At 40.5% G+C, this 19,014-nt stretch overlaps 1 protein-coding gene across 1 annotated transcript; it reads left to right on the top strand.

The window, feature by feature from the left end:
* Positions 1-667: 667 nt before the first annotated feature.
* LOC311062483 (macrophage mannose receptor 1-like) lies at positions 668-18,967 on the top strand (the record flags this gene model as incomplete). The annotated part of the gene is made up of 14 exons (XM_084081539.1): positions 668-695; positions 1,087-1,140; positions 2,653-2,700; positions 3,164-3,301; positions 3,556-3,710; positions 5,387-5,486; positions 7,676-7,911; positions 8,493-8,697; positions 9,969-10,217; positions 10,743-10,970; positions 11,295-11,354; positions 14,015-14,146; positions 14,375-14,495; positions 18,955-18,967. The coding sequence occupies 14 exons, from the start codon at positions 668-670 to the stop codon at positions 18,965-18,967; spliced, it is 1,767 nt and encodes a 588-aa protein (XP_083937665.1).
* Positions 18,968-19,014: the final 47 nt, after the last annotated feature.

The raw sequence follows: 19,014 nt of genomic DNA, 5'->3' as shown, positions 1-19,014 counted from the left end.
AATTATAGAGTATGATGTTATTCCTTTTTGTCGTAATGTCTCTTTCACTCGGTCATATTCCTTTCTTTTGCTCCGCACTTCTGGGCTTAGATCCGGAAAAAGGAATATTTTCGTGGTATCATAGTAGAGTGTCTTCTTCTCCCGTGCCAGACGAGCAACTTCGTCTTTAATTCTGGTGCTTTGGAAGCGGATGAAGACGGCCCTCGGCCTCGGGTTGCTTGGGTTCTTGTGTTTGGAGGCGATGCGGAAAGCCTTCTCAATGAGTGAGGGTGAGGCGAGATGTTCGCCCAGCAGCTTCGGTACAAACCCCACAAGAAAGGCAATCAGGTCCCGCTTCTCAACTCCCTCGGGGAGTCCGACCAGGAATGCATTTGCCCTCCTCATTTCATCTTCTTTTTCTTGGTTTTTGCGTTTTAATAAAGCCACCTCTTTCTCCAGTGTTGCAATGGTCTTCCCGGCGCATGTAATGTTGTCTTCATTAGCGCTGACTCTCTGTTGAATCTCCTCTATTTGTTCTCCCAGCCCAGCCAGGGACGTCTGGATGTTACTTAATTTACTTTGCACTTCTCCCATCTTTGCGTCGATCTGTCGGCTAATGCCCGCATTGCTTTCTTTGATCTCATTCATTAGTTGAGAGAGCGTTATCTCCTCGGCTGCCATCTCAGGAATGGTCAGCGCGTCAGCGTGGCTGGAATGTTTGTTCTCTGAGATACTTAAACGTCGCCTTGTAGCTATTTAGAAAACTTTTCCCCTCATTTCCCTATATGCTTCAAATCATGGTTACTTTTTCTTTTCATGTCTCGTTTTCTGAGTTATGTTGAGCATTGTGAACTGGTTATTTTAAGTAAATAATGGTGGAGCCTGAGCTCAGAGCTCACTCAGCAGCGGCCATCTTGCCTCCATAATGACTTATTTTTGATCAAGATCACACCCCATGAAGCTTTAAATCCATGGATTTTTGTGGGGCAATAGTGATCAAATTAAAAATATATATAAATATATAAAAAACATATCCATGAATTCAAGGCTTCATAGGGTGTGTAATTGATAAAAAATCCATCTCTCCACCTACCGTATATGTTTCAGATTATACAACAGAAAATGGAATCATCATTCCTACTGTTCCACCTCCATCAGTCAGTAAGTTGTTACAGTATTATTATATCTTGTACACTGTGGTGAACTCTTTGAATATATATATATATATATATATATATATATATATATATATATATATATATATATATATATATATATATATATATATATATATATATCCCAGAGCTATAGGGGTGAAAGTTCTTGCCGGAATTCAACCCCAACCTTCACCTCCTCATATTGTTTTCCTCATCCATGCATCCCTGAACACATGCATTCAGTTTGTTTATGCCTGTACAGTATGGTGTAGAAATGACATGATATCATGCATAGAAAACATATTTAAATCAAATGGTGTGTGTGTACAATCCGTGTATCGAATTGTGTACCATATAATAATTTGTTAATATCGACAGAAAACTTAAATATACAAAACTCAACAATTAGGCTACAAAGGTGTTGATGTTGACACAAAACTTACATAAAAGAACATAATTATTAAGTTACTTTTCTTTGCAAATTAAACTGTTTTGAAATTACAAGCATACATAAACCACTTGATATCATCAAATGGAGTATGTAGCCTACCACAGATGTGTTAATCTTAGAACAAAACTTCAGTTATGAAAAATCTGTTTTGTTTCTTCATAAAAGTGATGAAAAACAATCATAACTAAATATCCTGATAACGTGGCCAACCACAAAATGTTTAGAATGTTGGTGGACTTTAATTTGTCTCTGCCAGTGCACCAGCGATCAAGAGTGTGTGGTTTGGTTGAGAGGGGAAAACAATCGAGTGTACAGGAATAATAAGTCAAACGCACCCTTTTCCAAGCATGTGTGTCTTCTTGTGATCTATTTACTGCTCAGTGATCCGATCCGGTGTAGAGCCCGCCTATTTGTTGCACAAGCATGCACACCACAGACATTAACGAACTGGTGCTACCGAAATATGAACAAACATGTGAACATTCTCATTCTACTACTCTGCCACCAAAATGTGGAATGCCCTGACACCATCCATTAAAAAAGTGGATCTTTCAAAACAGGCCTGACAAACCATCTATCAGGAGACCAGAAGGGGAGTAAACTGAATATTCCCATAGAAAGGAGCTGGTGTCATTCACTGCCGACATTTAACTTTTTCTCCTGTTGATGTTTATTTATTATTGTGTTATTATTTTAAACTATGTTGATGAATTGAATTCATAGGACCACAATGGAAACAAGTCCCCAGGACTTTTTTGTGTTATCCTTTTAGCCTTAATGTCTGACTGTACCTTGTTCTGTTTACATTTCTGACTAATAAAATCAATCAATCAATTGACGTGAGTGAACAAAACCTCTACATGGAGGAAATAAACACCGTAAACAGCACAGATTACATTTACACAAACACACTGGAACGATTTAGAAGCACTTTAAAAGAAAACTACCGCTTGTGTATGTGATCTAACGTTAGCACATGTGTTTTCTTGTTGGACATGCGTTCGTGGTTATAATATGGACTTTTCACATCAGTTGCTTTCCCTTATGACTGTATTGCTCTTTCAGGATGGCAGACTCCCCCTACACTGACCTGGGAGGGACACTGCCCCACAGGTAACATGCATGTACACACACATACTACGCACACACGTGCGCACTAACACACACAAACACGCACGCACGCACGCACGCACGCACGCACGCACGCACACACACACACACACACACACACACAGGTAGGTATAGGTATTTGTTATTTGTCTACTGTCAGTTTCAGCATCCATCTTTCACAATTAAAGTGGAAAAGAAAAGTTGTCATCTTTTCGATGTTGTATCGTCCATGAAAAATGATTGATGAGTTTTTAAGTCAATTGTTCATCAACTAAATTGATCAATCCACTCAATGTTTATGGATGGATATGTTTTTTTTATTTTTTATAACAGATCTACAAGCTCTAAATGCGTCGCATCGTTTATTTGAATCCTGAAAAGTAGACGTTTTGGACTGGACATATGAGGTTCCCACCCGACAACAACTTAAATAATGTTTGTATTTTGTCTTTCTTTGTGATTCCAGGTTGGAAGCTTTTCAACAACAAATGCTTCCTGTTCAAAGGACACAAGGAGGACATTAAGGCCAACTGGTCTGGTGCTCAGAGCTTCTGCAGAGAACAACAGGCAGACCTGGCAGTCATTGACAACATATATGAAAATGGTACATTGATCACTGACAGTGTTAATAACTTCATTTAAAGCGGCACTATGTCACTTTTTTTCTGTATGGTAGAGTATGTTAATACACTATAACGTATACAATCTGTATGGTAGAGTATGTTAATACAATATCTGTATGGTAGAGCATGTTCTAGATTACATTACATTTTCTATAAATATAGACAAATAATGGCTGCTATATGCCAGACCGGCAGTTGGGCTCAGGTACATGTTTTAACCAATGTTCTCCTGTAGACTTTGTGTCCAGCTATCTCAGGGACCTGGGGCTGCCAGCATGGATTGGTCTGTCAGATGTCTTGGTGGAGAGACGGTATGTGTGGAGTGATGGAGTCAGCCCACTGCTGTTCACCAACTGGGACCGGAATGAACCCAACAATAAGGGAGGGACGGTGAGAATCCTACTGACTCTTATTGGATACTGCAGTGCTTCTCAAAGTGGGGTCTGGGGACCCTCAGGGGATATTCAGGGGGTTCCAGGGGGTCCCCAGCAAAATGAGTTAATGTAGCATACAAATCAGTTACCTTATATATGTCAAAAAACCTACATACAAAATCTATCTGCTATTTAAAAAAAATCTTGAAATACATTTTTGGAACCTTTTAACAACATAAATCTTGGTTCCCTGCCACAAAATATTTTCAGATGGGGGTCAGTTGCCAAATACATTTTGAGGGGTCTTGACATGAAAATATTTGAGAACCACTGGCATAGGCTACTACTGTACATAGGGTTGGATGAAAAACTAAACAAAAACTAGAAAAAGCACAGGTCTCCGCCAGCAAATATAATAGTGTAAGATAGTATATGATAATATAATATAGTACAACAATAATGTTTATACAGTATATAATGGTATAATATAAGAATGTTAAGATAATATGCAGTCTCTTGATCTGCAACTGGGGGTCCGTAATAACAGTCCATGGAACTGCGAAGTGGGAGATAAAAGAAACTCCGGGGTGCGGGTCCCCGGATGTAGAATTAGTGGCAGGCCTTACTGGAGCGTGAGTCCGTATAGTGTTAATTACAATTGCACCAGTGGGACACAAACCCACACAACCAAACGGAGGAGGAGAAGAGAGAGGACGAGAGGAGAGAGGGAGGGGATGTAAGGAAGAGGGAAGTGGGAGGGAGAGGGGAGAGAGGATGACTATAGGTGACTGAGTTGAGAAACACTATACAATTACAATTCACATTGTAGGCATTTCGCAGATGCTCTTAATCCATAGCGACTTACAGTAAGCAAGGACATCATAATACATCAATAATACAGCAAATGCATAGAAGTAGTAATCCAATAACAAAGCAGTACACAAGCAAAACAATAGTCAAAACTATGAAACTATACACACTATGGGATGCCAGGTCAACATTGACCTGGCATCTGTCTACACATCTATAAGCTTTGGCTATAGGCTTTATCATAGAGAAAGGTTTTTAATCTAGTCTTAAATATACTGCTAGTGTCTGCTTCACGGACTGAGACTGGGAGAAGGTTCCACAGCTGAGGTGCCTGAAACGTAAATGCTCTGCCTCCTGTTCTAACCTTTTTGGGGTTTCCTGGAGTCTTAAGCATGTTTGCATACTGTGAACGCAATGGTGTTCTGGCTGGGTCATAAGGCTCGATGAGTTATTTGAGATCCACTGGTGCCTGTCCATTGCAAGCCTTGTAGGTGGAGAACCTTGAACTCTATTCTGTATTTAACCGGGAGCCAGTGCAAAGAGGCCAGTGAAGGAGTGATATGATCTCTTCTTCTGGTTCCTGTCAGCATGCGCGCAGCAACATTCTGGACTAGCTGCAGGCTGTTTAGGGACTTACTTGGGCTGATAATATAGAGTTGCAATAGTCCAGCCTGGAAGTAACAAATGCGTGAACAAGTTTTTCTGCATCATTTTGAGACAGAATGTGCCTAACCTTTGCATAGAACTATGTTGATAGATGCATAATCCGGTATTACAGAATTTGACTTAATTTATTTAAAAACTTGAAACAGTCAATGAAGTCAGTGTGCTGGGCATTTGTCTACCTGAATATCTTCAAGTTGTACATTTGTTCCTCAACAGGAAGACTGTGTGGAGATAATGCATAGCTCCCTGATGAGTGGGAAGTGGAACGATGGAAACTGTCACCTGGAGAGAAGCTTTGTGTGTTCCAGGAAGACATGTCAGCACTCATTATATCATTATAATTTTAAGAATACTAACTGTGTTTCAATTATTTTTAAATACCCGTAGCTGCCCAACAGGCTCTATGCATATTGACCTCTCCTCCAAGTTCTTTACTTCCTTCACAGGTGTTACCAATGATAGACTACTAATTCCTCTGTTCCATTCTGGCAGGGGTCATCGCCATAATGGCTTGTGGTGGACAATTTTGTCAAAATTATATTTTTGCCATGGACAGACATGGATAGACAAACACATAACGAGCTAGCCCTAAATAACCATCACTGGTCTGTAACTCAGAGTGTACAAATGGAACCAAATGGGTCAATTTGGTTAAATTTGGTTACATTTGGTTACATATGGTTACATTTGGTTACATTTGTTAAAGGGGTCCTTGAAAATAAAAAGTTTGAGACCCACTGTCCTATAGTGGACTCTTTATGTGCCATACATAGTGTCATAGTAAATCAGCATCATACATATTCTGAATCAAACTTGGAGACTGACATTCAGTAATTGGGTGTTGTGATTAAAATAAGAATAACATTGTAAGGGTGTGTAAAAAGAAAATCCAATATTTTCCATGGACAAGGACAAGTCTTGCCACGGACACATTTGTACGTGTATGGACATATTGATGCATTCTGGTCAAACAGAGTCAGGGTGCTGATATTGTACTATACATGTGGAAACATTCTGCTACACCAGTGGGTCTCAAAATGTGGTCCAGGGACCCTCATGGTTCCTTGAGGGGATTCCAAATGGCCCCTTACAGGTGCGTAACTGAGAGTGTACAAATGTACACTGCCTTAATTAGTATAATTGGTAAGACCTGTGAAGGAAGTAAGGAAGTGAAGGAAGTAAGGAAGAGGCCCAATTTCTTTACAATAGCCTGCTGTGCATAGAGCCTAGAGCTGAAATCAGTCAGTAGGAATATTTCATCCTCTAATAGTGGATAGAACTTCTTAGTGCATTTCTGTGCCTCAGATCTGTTCCTCATAATATTAGCAGCAACATGCAAAGCGTACTCTTTTGTCCAAACTAAAGAATAGTTAAACATTCTCAACAGGGCATCCACCTCCCCTACTGTATATGTGTTGTTTATAATATAATAATTATGTAATTGGTGCACTCAATTCATAGTATTTTAGATGCAAGGATATCACTCTATACCATTAAATAGAACATAATACGTTTGGTATGATTGGTTGTGTAACATTGATATGAAGTTTTATAGCTCATTGGTGTAATTTCACTCAGCTTAAAAATACCAAGCCTTCCCTTGGAGTGGGGGTCGTACAGTAGGTGCAGTTCAACAAAGCACAGTGATAAGGCAAAGCCATGCTGGTCAGTAGTTTAATTAATGACTAATAACAACACATGCTGGCTAGTGGCCAAACATCCCACATACTGTACAGCACTGATGTGAACGTAGATACTAGCCTCGTGTAGCCAGACAATATCACACGACACACTGCGTGGATATTAGTCTGGTCCCTATCAACGGTAGATTTTCTTCCAAGGGGCGGTTACAAAAAGATCCAATCGGACTCTATTGGTTAGACCTAAACCAATCAGAGCAGTGCTTCCTTGAACGAACCAATCAGAGCAGTGCTTCCTTGTACGTCATTGCTCCAAATAAGGTGATAAGCCCGCCCACATTTGGATACTGGGCCCTGGTTGGCTCCGCACAACTGCGGAGGGAGAGAATTGAAATCTCTATGGAGGGGGGCCAGACCTAATCTGCCGAGGGCTAAAGTGCATGCAATTTTGCAAAGGCAGATTCGTCTGGAACCAGGCTACGTAGATACTGGAATGAGTTTGGAGGAGTTGGTTTAGAGGAGCAAGTTTAGAGGAGTGAGTTTAGAGGAGTGAATTTAGAGGAGTGAATTTAAAGGAGTGAGTTTAGAGGAGTGATTTTAAAGGAGTGAGTTAGAGGAGTGAGTTTAAAGGAGTGAGTTTAAATAAATGAATTTGGAGGAGTGAGTTTAGCGGATTGAATTTCAAGGATTGAGTTTAAAGGAGTGAGTTTAGAGGAGTGAGTAATGCAACGTAAATATATAAACACATTCACTGCATAATATGTTTCATCTTTCATTTTCCTTTTACATGAAATGTTAAAGACAATACCGTATATGTTTTTAGGTCATATTTACAACAATCTGTTTTCTTTCTACTCTACTGTAGCTAGCAGCACCAACCCTCCTCCCCCAACCCAGCCCCCCTGCCCGGGTGAATACATCTCCTGGTACAACAACTGCTACCTTCTGGTGGAGGAACCAGCCGCATGGGAGGCAGCTCAGGCAGCTTGTCAGCAGCGAGACAGCAATCTGGCCAGCATTGACACGAGCTACGAACAGGCCTTTGTATCTGGAGTGATCCTGCAGGGCAGAGCTGACGCCTGGATTGGACTCAGGCGCAAGGTAGTATGATGAACCATGGCCTTTCTAATGATCTTTGGCAGTGAGTTTAGATGAGTTGGCAGGGCTATATTAGCCTTTGGGCCGCTGGGGCCGGCGGCCCAATGAAAAGTGAAAAGTGTTGGTATTATAAGTACTTAAAGTACCAAAAATAGAAAGTAGCCTACTCATTATGCAGAATGTCCCATTTCACAAGTTTCCAAATGTATAAAATGTATAAAAATCTTTTGAAAATAGCAGATCTACAAGCTCACAATGCGTTGCATCGCGACGCATTGTGAGCTTGTAGATCGGCTATTTTCAAATGGACGAAATGTATACAGAGCTGAAGTGGGTAATGTATGTTTTGTAATAATAATCAAAATCTACAAATTAACTAGTAACTAAAGTTTTCAAATAATTGTAGTGGAGTAAAAGTATAATATTTGCCTCTGAGATTATTGGAGTAGAAGTAAAAAATACCTCAAAATTGTACAGTACTTGAGAGTAAATGTACTTGGTTACTTTACACCACTGATAATGATAAAAAATAGGGGCACCAGGTTGAAAGTGGTTAAACTCCAGCTCAATACGTTTCATTGCAGGAGGACAGTGGTTCTTACAGGTGGGCAGATGGGTGGCCAGTGTTTTACACACACTGGGGTGCAGTGGAACCCAGCGACCACACAGGGGAGGGCTGTGTGACTCTACGTGGAGCACGGGACCTGGAACGCGGTACCTGGAACCACGGGACCTGGAACGCTACCACATGTGATGATGCAAAGCCCTACATCTGCAAAATCTCTTCAGGTAAGATACAGAATGAATCATGAACACAATGTCTATGCACATTCCAATACAAACATGCAGATTTTCCTCCTCTTGATCTCTTTTAGGGATTAGACATGTTTTTTTAGAATGTGTTTAAATTTGTCAACGGAACAAGGTAAAAATATATAATTATAATTTATGATTGACTAAATCAATCAGTCTGATTAAGCCCTTTTTTAATACTTTGTTGTTCAACAGTGGTGCACACAACCCTAACCCTAACGAAAATAGATCTACAAACTCACAACACATTGAGAGGTGACCTTTTAGAAATGCTACACAACAATAAATTGTAGTTTTTTTTCTCCCATATTGGATTTAAAAAATAAATCTCTAACTTTTAAAAATTTGTATCCATTAAATGTATTTGTTAAAGGAGCACCTTTCAACCTATCTTCATATAACTGGTCCTCACTGATGCTCATTATATTATGGTACCATTTTTGTCTACTCACAATGGCTTCTATTATAGCATGCTAACTCTCCAGGAATAGAAAGCCAGCAGTTTCTAATAGCTTGGATTCCCCATCGATGATGTCACTGGTAGGCGGGTTTATGAGCTGTCCACAGCCCTAATCTGAGACAAAACTTCTACCATATTATGATTATGAAGTGTTAGTGAGGACCAATTATAGAAAGATTGAGTGAGTGGCTATTGATTGATTGATTGATTGATTGATTGATTGATTGATTGATTGATTGATTGATTGATTGATTGATTGATTGATTGAGCGAGCGAGCGAGCGAGCGATTGAATACTATATAACAAGAGTGTTAACAGTACAGGTAGTGTAGTCAAAGGTTTTGCTAAAAGGATAAACACAAAAGCCCCAGGTGGCTTGTTTCCATTGTGGTCCATTGTACTCAATTCATCAGTAATACATATACTGTAATACATACTTACAACACAAAACATGTTGGAATAGAACTCAATAGAATCATAAGGTATATAGAGTAAGGAGGGGTGGGGGTGGGCGGCAGAGGATTCTACTATCAATTGTTCAAGGAGTTAAACTATGTTCACTTGTATTTTAAGACATGAATTCTTTTAGGTTAGTTTTGAGTTTGGGCAGGGAGTCGAGAACCTTGATATCTTTTGGCAGGTCATTCCACATGGTAGCAGCACAGTTTTTACCTGTGTTTGAGCGGAATTTTGGGGAAACAAGGTCAACGGTTGCACCCCTAATCTCTTTGACCTATAAATACATGGTATTGGTAATGCATGGCCGTTTGTCTGTACTTGTCCTCAGAAAAGCCACCATCAACTCCTGCCCCTGGAGACGGGAAGTGTCCTTCAAACTGGACGGCTTACGGACACCATTGTTACAGAGTATTCAACCAAAAGACAATGTCATTTTCCTGGGATAATGCCAGGTCCCAGTGCCGGAAATACTCTGGAGAACTGGTGTCTGTTCACAGCAGAGCTGAGACAGAGTTCATCCGAAAGCTGAACATAAAAGACCACAGTTTCTGGATCGGCCTCCACAGGGACCGCAACTGTGAGTTGATGGCAGAGATGTAGTGGTGGAAAGTAAATAACATTTACTCAAGTACTGTAGTTAAAGCTGCACTGTGTAACTTTCCTCTTCTACCGCGGCGCAAGGGCTGACATTTTCACCATTGAGCTAATAGGGCCTGACCGATTTCCCATATTCCATCCTCATTGGCTAAGGTTGGCTTCCAAAGTTTGCAGGATTGGTCCGTTTTGAGCAAAATGCTTCAAAATAAGCACGCGATTTCCGTGAAATTTCACACATACATTCCCACTAGGCCGAGGAAGAAATGCCACCCTTTTCACATTGGCCTGTCATAGCGCCACCAGCAGGTCTAATTTAGCAAAACACATTTATTGAACAAAATGCCTCAAATCATGAATGCAGTGTCTGATTGTTGTGAAAGGCCTAGAATAAATTATTGTTTTAGAACATTTCTGAAATTCTTTCAAAAAATGTTTAACTTTTTGGAATAAGGAAAACATTTGTCCATTGTTTGGTATTCTCTGTTTCAATGCATTCTTCTCCTAGCTGGCTGGGCCTGGACAGATCAAACACCTCTATCCTTCCTGTTCTGGGGTCAAGGTGAACCCAACGCTGGTGGTCCTGATCAGACCCCTCTATCCTCCCAGTTCTGGAGTCCAGGTGAACCCAACGGTGGTGGTCCTGAAGAGGACTGTGTGGAGATGTACGCTGACGGACACTGGAACGACAACAACTGCCTTGACAAGAGAGAGTTTGCCTGCCGCCATCGTCAGTGTAAGAGTCTGTCTATATTCATGAAGCAGGAGACTTTGCGCACCCAAAAAATGGGTTATTTTTTATCAATATCACACGCCATGAAGCTTTAAATTAATGGATCTTTTTTTTTTGTCGCAATAGCCAATAATTTGATGACCAATAGTGATCAAATTATTGGCTTAGGAATGCGACAAAAAACAAAAAATATCCATGAATTCAAGGCTTCATAGGTTGTGTAATTGATCTGTCTGTCTGTCTGTCTGTCTGTCTGTCTGTCTGTCTGTCTGTCTGTCTGTCTGTCTGTCTGTCTGATCATCTATCCACCTACCGTATATGTTTCAGATTATACAACAGATGAAAATGGTGGAATCATCATTCCTACTGTTCCACCTCCATCAGTCAGTAAGTTGTTACAGTATTAAAATATCTTGTACACTAAAGGACGTGTCCCTTATTGAACTGATAAGGGACACATTTTGTTCCTTATTTTGGGGAATCAATCAATGACACACATCTTACATCTTACATGTTAAAACAGCTAATCACACTCTCCTGGTTTTATTTCTCAACAATGACCTTTTCACCATTCATTATCACTTGCAGATGAAATAGCAAAAAGGCTATGGGTTCAAATAGAAGCGTTATGTTCCCACTGCACTTGCTTAGCACCCGCTAAACAGAATAAACCTTTATTGATCCTACGGGGGAAATGTGGGCGCCAGAGGCAGCATATATATATATATATATATATATATATATATATATATATATATATATATATATATATATATATATATATATATATATACATATATATACATATATATATATATATATATATATACATATATACGGCCATTCACTGTGCATACAACGCGACACCCTCACTCTCACAGATCCGTGATTTAAAAATTGAATCAATATGATTCAATATTTAAATCAAATGGTGTGTGTACAATCCGTGTATCGGATTGTGTACCACATAATACTTTGTTAATGTCGACACAAAACTTCGACATAATTATCAATATCAAAAGTTACTTTTCTTTGAAATTACAAATTAAACTGTTTTGAAATTACAAGCACACATAAACCACTTGATATCATCAAATGGAGTATGTAGCCTACCACAGATGTGTTAATCTTATTAATCTTAAAACAAAACTTCAGTCAAAATTATTTGACTGTGGGAGCAACTTGACGTGCGTCTCACTCAGACATAGCTCAACCCGGAAGTGCTGGAAAGTACTTACTGTATGTGGTGCATTACCCGTGCAGTACTTGGAGGCCAGTCACAGTCTATGACATCAGTTGACCCACAGGTTGAGAACCACAGCCTTTAAGGCCCCGTGTCCACCAAGAAGTATTTTCCTGAGTGCAGCGCATATTTTTGGAAACTCCAACTCCAGAGTTTTTGGAAACTCCAGAGTTTTTAGCCGAGAAAAAAAGCCCAGGGGACACGGGGCCTAACTTATCAATCACTTTTCATGCAGAGACTGCAGCTCAATGTGTTTTACAATTTATAATGAGAATATACAATTAAGCAATTATACACAAGAGGTAGTGTGATACCGATGAGATATAGCACACAATAATCTAATAAAAATAAAATAAAAAACTCAGAGACGCTTGCAACGCCTGGAATGGAATTAAGCCACTACTGCAACAAAAAGTGCATTGCTTCACAGGCCAGTACACATCAGTATGAGAGGTTAAAGGGATTCTAGGCAACATTAAGCCTACATAAAAAAAAAAAAAAAAAAAAAATATATATATATATATATATATATATATATATATATATATATATATATATATATATATATATATATATATATATATATATAGCATTTTTTCCCCTCTATCAGCCACTATATAATGATGCTGGGGTGTTTTCCTGCATTGAAACACAGTCCTCTTTCTGAAATCCATATTTTCCCTACAATTTATGTTTGTCCGGGATGTAAATGAACGCATGCATGTGCGCGTCCGTGCGCGTCCGTGTGAACTGTTCGAGTGATACCGAATGGAACCGAGTGCAGCCGACAAAAATGGAACGAGCCGCCATTGTGTTCTGCTGCGCTGTTTTTACTTCTTACTTTCAGTTTAAAAACCCTCTCAAACTTATTTTTTGAGGCACAGAATGTACTTTTAAGATATCGTTTGGATAGAATTTAGTTGTTTAACTTCATATATGTGGTCAATTTATCATGACAGAGCCTATTTAGAAATAAAAGTTCAGAGAACCGGCAGGGGCGGGCAGTGACACGCATTGTATCCGAATAAAGCAACCTATTTTCGGCATGGCTCGTTTAGAAGTCCCCCCTGCGTCACCCCCTGGCAGGTTTTTTTAATCTCTGAACTTGCCTACAATCCCTTTAAATGTTCCTCTAAGATCAGAGCAGTGATGACTGCACTGTGGCATACCCCCCCCCCGCCCCCCAAAAAAGTTATTTGTCTTGTTTACTAAATGTTTAGAATGTTGGTGGATTTGTCTCTGCCAGTGCACCTGCCATCAAGAGTGTGTGGTTTGGTTGAGAGGGGAAAACAATCGAGTGTGCAGGAATAATAACTCAAACGCACCCTTTCCAAGCACGTTTGTTTTCTTGTAACCTATTTACTGCTCAGTGATCTGATCCGGTGTAGAGCCCACCTATTTGGTGCGCAAGCATGCACACCACAGACATTAACAAACTGCTGCTACTGAAATATGAACAAAGATGGGAAGATTCTTTTTCTAGGGAGTACAGAGTGCAGACTGTGACTATGTGACTATGTGACTGTCCAAAACTGTCACTTTTCAGGATCAGCAGATCTCAAAATGTGCCGCAATGCAACATATTTTGAGCTTGTTGATCGGCTATTTTCGCTACTTTTGTGTGACACTTTAGTAGGGCATTAATTTACGAAATAAACATTACAAAAAATCTAATATGGAGATAAGAGGTTTCTGCCCAACACAACGATGTACAACGATTGTATTATGTACAATTGTTTGATTGCTAAAACAATACAGTATATTTCACACTGGACACAGTTGCATTTCTGCTTTGTTTTGATAGTGACAGTGAGCAGAGGTACAGGACATGCAGGAGACAGAGGGGGGGTGACAAGCAGCAAAGGACCCCAACCTGAACCAGAGCCAGCTGCAGGAAGTACCTCAGCCCCGCCCAAAGAGCACACACTCCCACCAGGTGAAACTCCATGTGTTGCTGTTTTAACGAGATCACTGAATCAGTGAATCGTGAATCAATGAGTGATCAATCGGTGAATCGGCAAATCTGCGAATCTGTGAATCAGTGAATCCCTAAATCAGTGAGTCAGTGTATCACTGAATTTGTAAATCATAGAAGCAGTGAATCAGTGAAACAGGAAATGTGAATCATTAATCAGTGCTCATTAATGTTGTGTTGTTCGTACAGGCAGTGGTGTGACAGCTAAAGTTACGATTGGAGTCATCGTAGGTGTCACCTTGATACTTGGACTGATACTCTACTTCTACAAGCGACCAACCAGAATACACAATAATGTTGATATGATAATGTAAGTTAACCACTTTAAAGGGTTGTGTACTTACTAGTGATGCGCGGGTTGACCCGTAACGCGCGGGTGGGTCGAGTCAGAATTTCAGAGGCAATTATGCGGGCTGCGGGTGAGCAGGTTAGCCGCTCTCACACGCAAAAAAAAAAAAAAATCACATGCTCTTGTTTTGTCTTTATTCCTAATAAGAATAAGAATAATAACAATAAAACAGTTTGAATACACTTGGGGATTATTTTCTAACCATGATTTTACAGAATTTTAGGTACGACCTTAGGTAGATTTATATATGGGTTCGCAGGTTGGGTTCCGTGGCGGGGCGGGGCGGGGCGGGTCATGAAAAAACACGACCCACGCATCACTAGTAGTTACCTTATTAACACAAACGTAAACTTCCTGTGATTTTTTTATTGGGAAAAAAACCCTGACTGGATCCGTGGATCCGGATCTTCAAATAGTAAAATCAAAAGGAATATAACATTTTTTATTAAAAAAAAGACTGGGTTTGGTGATGCTCTATATTGTCTGAATCAGCTTTGTTTGTGTTCGTTTACGCGCTAAAAGAGTGACTATAACAGCTGTTTTGTTATAGGGGCATATTTGGAATCATCAATTTCTAATCAATGGAGCAATTATTTTTTATTTCTTGTCCACCTTTGGAGTCACAACATGCCAAGGTGCATTACCTGACGGTTAGCTGTATCATTCATGGGATGTTCTTTATATATTCTTTTACTTCAATATTGCCCAGTGAAAACTAACTGTTGGAATTGTCAGTGCTCTGGGTGGCCAGAGATGGTGAAACAGGGGGATGGGACTTGAGACTGATTGATTGATGTACTTTATTTAGTAAGACATGAGAATAACAGTACATGGAAGTAAAAATTCACAATACAAGGTCTACTAAACTGGAAGACTCATAAAAGCACTGAGCTTGTTTCAAATGAGTTCCCCATGCACACAAATCATGACTGAGACTTTGACTGCTGAATTGTACGAGGTAGCGGGGGCAAGTGCACTGTGCACATGGGGTGATCACTGTCTGCCTCCTGTGAATCATTTTATTTTTATTTTTGTTTACTTTCTTTTTATTTTGTTCTTTTTTTTCACAACCCAAACCTCTACCTACGTGGTCTTGCCCTTTAAGCCTGCTGTCCCTATTTTGCTCATGTCACCATGACTCAGCTATAACCATTTAAGGACTAGGAGTTCCCATTGCAGCTACGCTCAAATATGGAGTGTGTTCAGGCAACACACTCGGGCAACACACTCCATTGGACAAGGACGGACAGATACAGAGATCTCCATATATGGGCATAAAAGGGACAAGGACTGACAGATACAGAGATTTACATCTCTGTATCTGTCAGCCGGATTGACGGTGCGACTCTATACGCTCGGGCCCGAGCTAAAACGTCCAAAAAATTAAAACAAAAGATTTCCCAAAAATGATTTAAAAAAAAAGGTTAAAAAAAATCGCAAATAGTAAAATCACACCCTGTGTGAAGGAAGCGGTGCCTTTGGGGCGGGCCTTAACTCATTTCAGTTCGTCCCTATTGGTAGTCTGAGTCCACTTACCAAATTTAGACTTGGTAGCATGCTGCAAACTGGAATGATGGCTGTTTAAAGCCCAGCCAATGGGCAGACAGAGGGGGCGGGGCTTAAGTAATGACAGTTCGTCCCTATTGCTGGCTTTAGTCCATGTACAAAATAAATTTGTACTCCATAGCATGCTGCGAACTTGAGTTATGGCTGTTTGAAGGCCAGCCAATGGGAAGACAGAGGGGGCGGGGCTTCAGCAATTCATGCTGGTCCCTATTGGTGGTCTAAGTCCACATACCAAATGTGGACTTGGTGGCATGCTGCAAACTGGAGTTATAGCTGTTTAAAATCCCGTGCTCATCCCGTGCTCATACGGGCGCTGGGGGTCCCTGGACCCCTCTTTGATAACTTCATCAATTCATGCTCGTGCCTATTGGTGGTCTAAGTCCACATACCAAATGTGGACTTGGTGGCATGCTGCAAACTGGAGTTATAGCTGTTTGAAATCCCGTGCTCATCCCGGGCTTAAACGGACGGACAAACATAACATACGCTGGGGTCCCTGGACTCCTCTTTCATAACTTCAGCAATGCATGCTCGTCCCTATTGGTGGTCTAAGTCCACATAGCATATTTGAACTTGGTGGCATGCTGCAAACTGGAGTTATAGCTGTTTGAAATCCCGTGCTCATCCCGGGCTTAAACGGACGGACAAACATAACATACGCTGGGGGTCCCTGGACCCCTCTTTGCTAACTTCAGCAATTCATGCTCGTCCCTATTGGTGGTCTAAGTCCACATAGCATATTTGGAGTTGGTGGCATGCTGCAAACTGGAGTTATAGCTGTTTGAAATCCCGTGATCATCCCGGGCGGGACGGACAAACATAACATACGCTGGGGGTCCCTGGACCCCTCTTTGATAAGCAGTGGCACGTGTGGCCAATAAGAGGCGAGATGGCAGAGGCAAGCTCCAAGTGTGTGTGTGTGTGTGTGTGTGTGTGTGTGTGTGTGTGTGTGTGTGTGTGTGTGTGTGTGTGTGTGTGTGTGTGTGTGTGCGTGTGTTTGTATGTGTTGCTTCTTTGCCGTGCTCAGCCCGTGCTGATACGGACGGACGGACATAGTCAAGTGTAGAGCGGTTGGCACCGCTAAAAATAGCAGATCTACAAGCCCACAATATATGGCAAAACGTTTTGAGCTTATAGATCTGCAGAGATGCTCATAGGCCTGCGTCCTGCGTCTCTGACGCACCGTATTGAAAAAGGACGCATTCATGGCACCGTCGTTGCGTCCATGGGACGCACCAACAACAGATACAAATATAAAAATAATTTGCGTTAAAATATTTTTTTACCGCGAATATTTTACAAATCCACAGGACACCACCATTTTGCATGGCCACGTCCTACTTCATCCTACTTTATAAACAATAAAATCCACGTAGAAATCGTCTTAGAAAGACGATACAAATATCAATAATAATCCACGGGAGCCGCCATTTCGCGCATGCTCAGACCGAATTCTTTAGGTAACGCGTTTGCGTGTGACACCCGACGTCCGCGCAGTTGAAACGTGACGCTTGTAGATCTGCTATTTTCGGCTGCTTGGGTTCAAGTGGTCAATGTAAAAAAAAGAAAAAAATCATATCACACAATGATTTGGCGGACCCCCTGTAGTAACTCTGAGGACCCCCTGTTGAAGACCCCTGCTCTACTCTATTTAATCTAAAGTAATGGATAAGTTATATAGAACTGCCCCTGTATTGTCATTACAGCATTTCCTTTAAATCAGTGGTTCTCAACCAGTGGTCCTTGAGGGAGTTCCAGGGGGTCCCCAGCAAAAGGTTTTAATACATTTTAACCCCTTTATCCATATTGTATATGTCGGCTATTCAAAAATAGCAGATATACAATAAATAAAAATAAAAGATTAATGTTAGTGGCACCAAAAAGATTCTGAGGGCAACACAAAACCCTCCGTTGACAAAGCCGTCCTGGGGGGCACCAAACCGGGTCCAAGCACCGGGCACTAGGAAAACCAGCCCAAAAGAAACGACTATGGGCCACATGAGCATGAGGGGTAGGGTGTGAATTTTGGTGGGACTCATAAAATGTCCCTGGGACCCATCTAAAAGACCACCCTTGGGTCCCAGGACCCATTACATTGAAAACCTAGCAACATCACTGGATCTGCTATTTCCGCTACTTTAAAAAAATAAATGTTAATACAAAATTATGACACTAATCACAAAACTGATGCTGGAGGTGTATATCAGTGTACATCTGCATGTTTTATTTAAATGTGTGAAATAATATTAACAAAGGCTATAATAATAATAATAATAATAATAATAATAATTGTATTATTGTATAAAAGTCGTAGTGTATAGAATGTTTTTTTGTGGAACAAAGCCTAAAAACCAAACAGAAACGTAATTTTCATTTATATATTCCAATGTTCAGTGACGAAAAAGACAATGAAATTCTTAAACCCAATTATTTGTGGACAATTAATCTTCAAGTTAAATTTCAGCGTTGAACACATAAAATAATGAGTGGTGGAAGAAGTGCACAGATGTTTTTTTTACTTAAGTAAAAGTAACAATACCACAATATAAATGCACTAGAGTAACATTTTTGAAAAATGTTTCAAACCTTTTTCGAAAATAGCAGATGTACAAGCTCACAACGTGTCACAATGTGACGCGTGGTGAGCTTGCAGATCTGCTATTTCCAAAGAGTCTACGTATAAAACATCATGGTTAATGTATGTTTTTGTAATAATAATCTAAATCTGCAAAGCAAATTGTGTGTGTGTGTGTGTGTGTGTGTGTGTGTGTGTGTGTGCACGCGCGTGTGTGTGTGTTGCACTCCTGTTTGTGTATAATTAGTGTAACTGGTTGCATCTTTGTGTTGCAATCAGCCGCAGCTGTTGAGGTCATGCTCAGGTCGTGCTCATACAGACACCCGGACATAACATACG

This window comes from Gymnoscopelus microlampas (genome assembly GCF_963454915.1).
Source record: "Gymnoscopelus microlampas genome assembly, chromosome: 16".
Classification (NCBI taxonomy): Eukaryota; Metazoa; Chordata; class Actinopteri; order Myctophiformes; family Myctophidae; genus Gymnoscopelus; species Gymnoscopelus microlampas.
The sequence above is the reverse complement of the archived record's forward strand: the minus strand, read 5'-3'. Positions and strand labels throughout refer to the sequence as shown.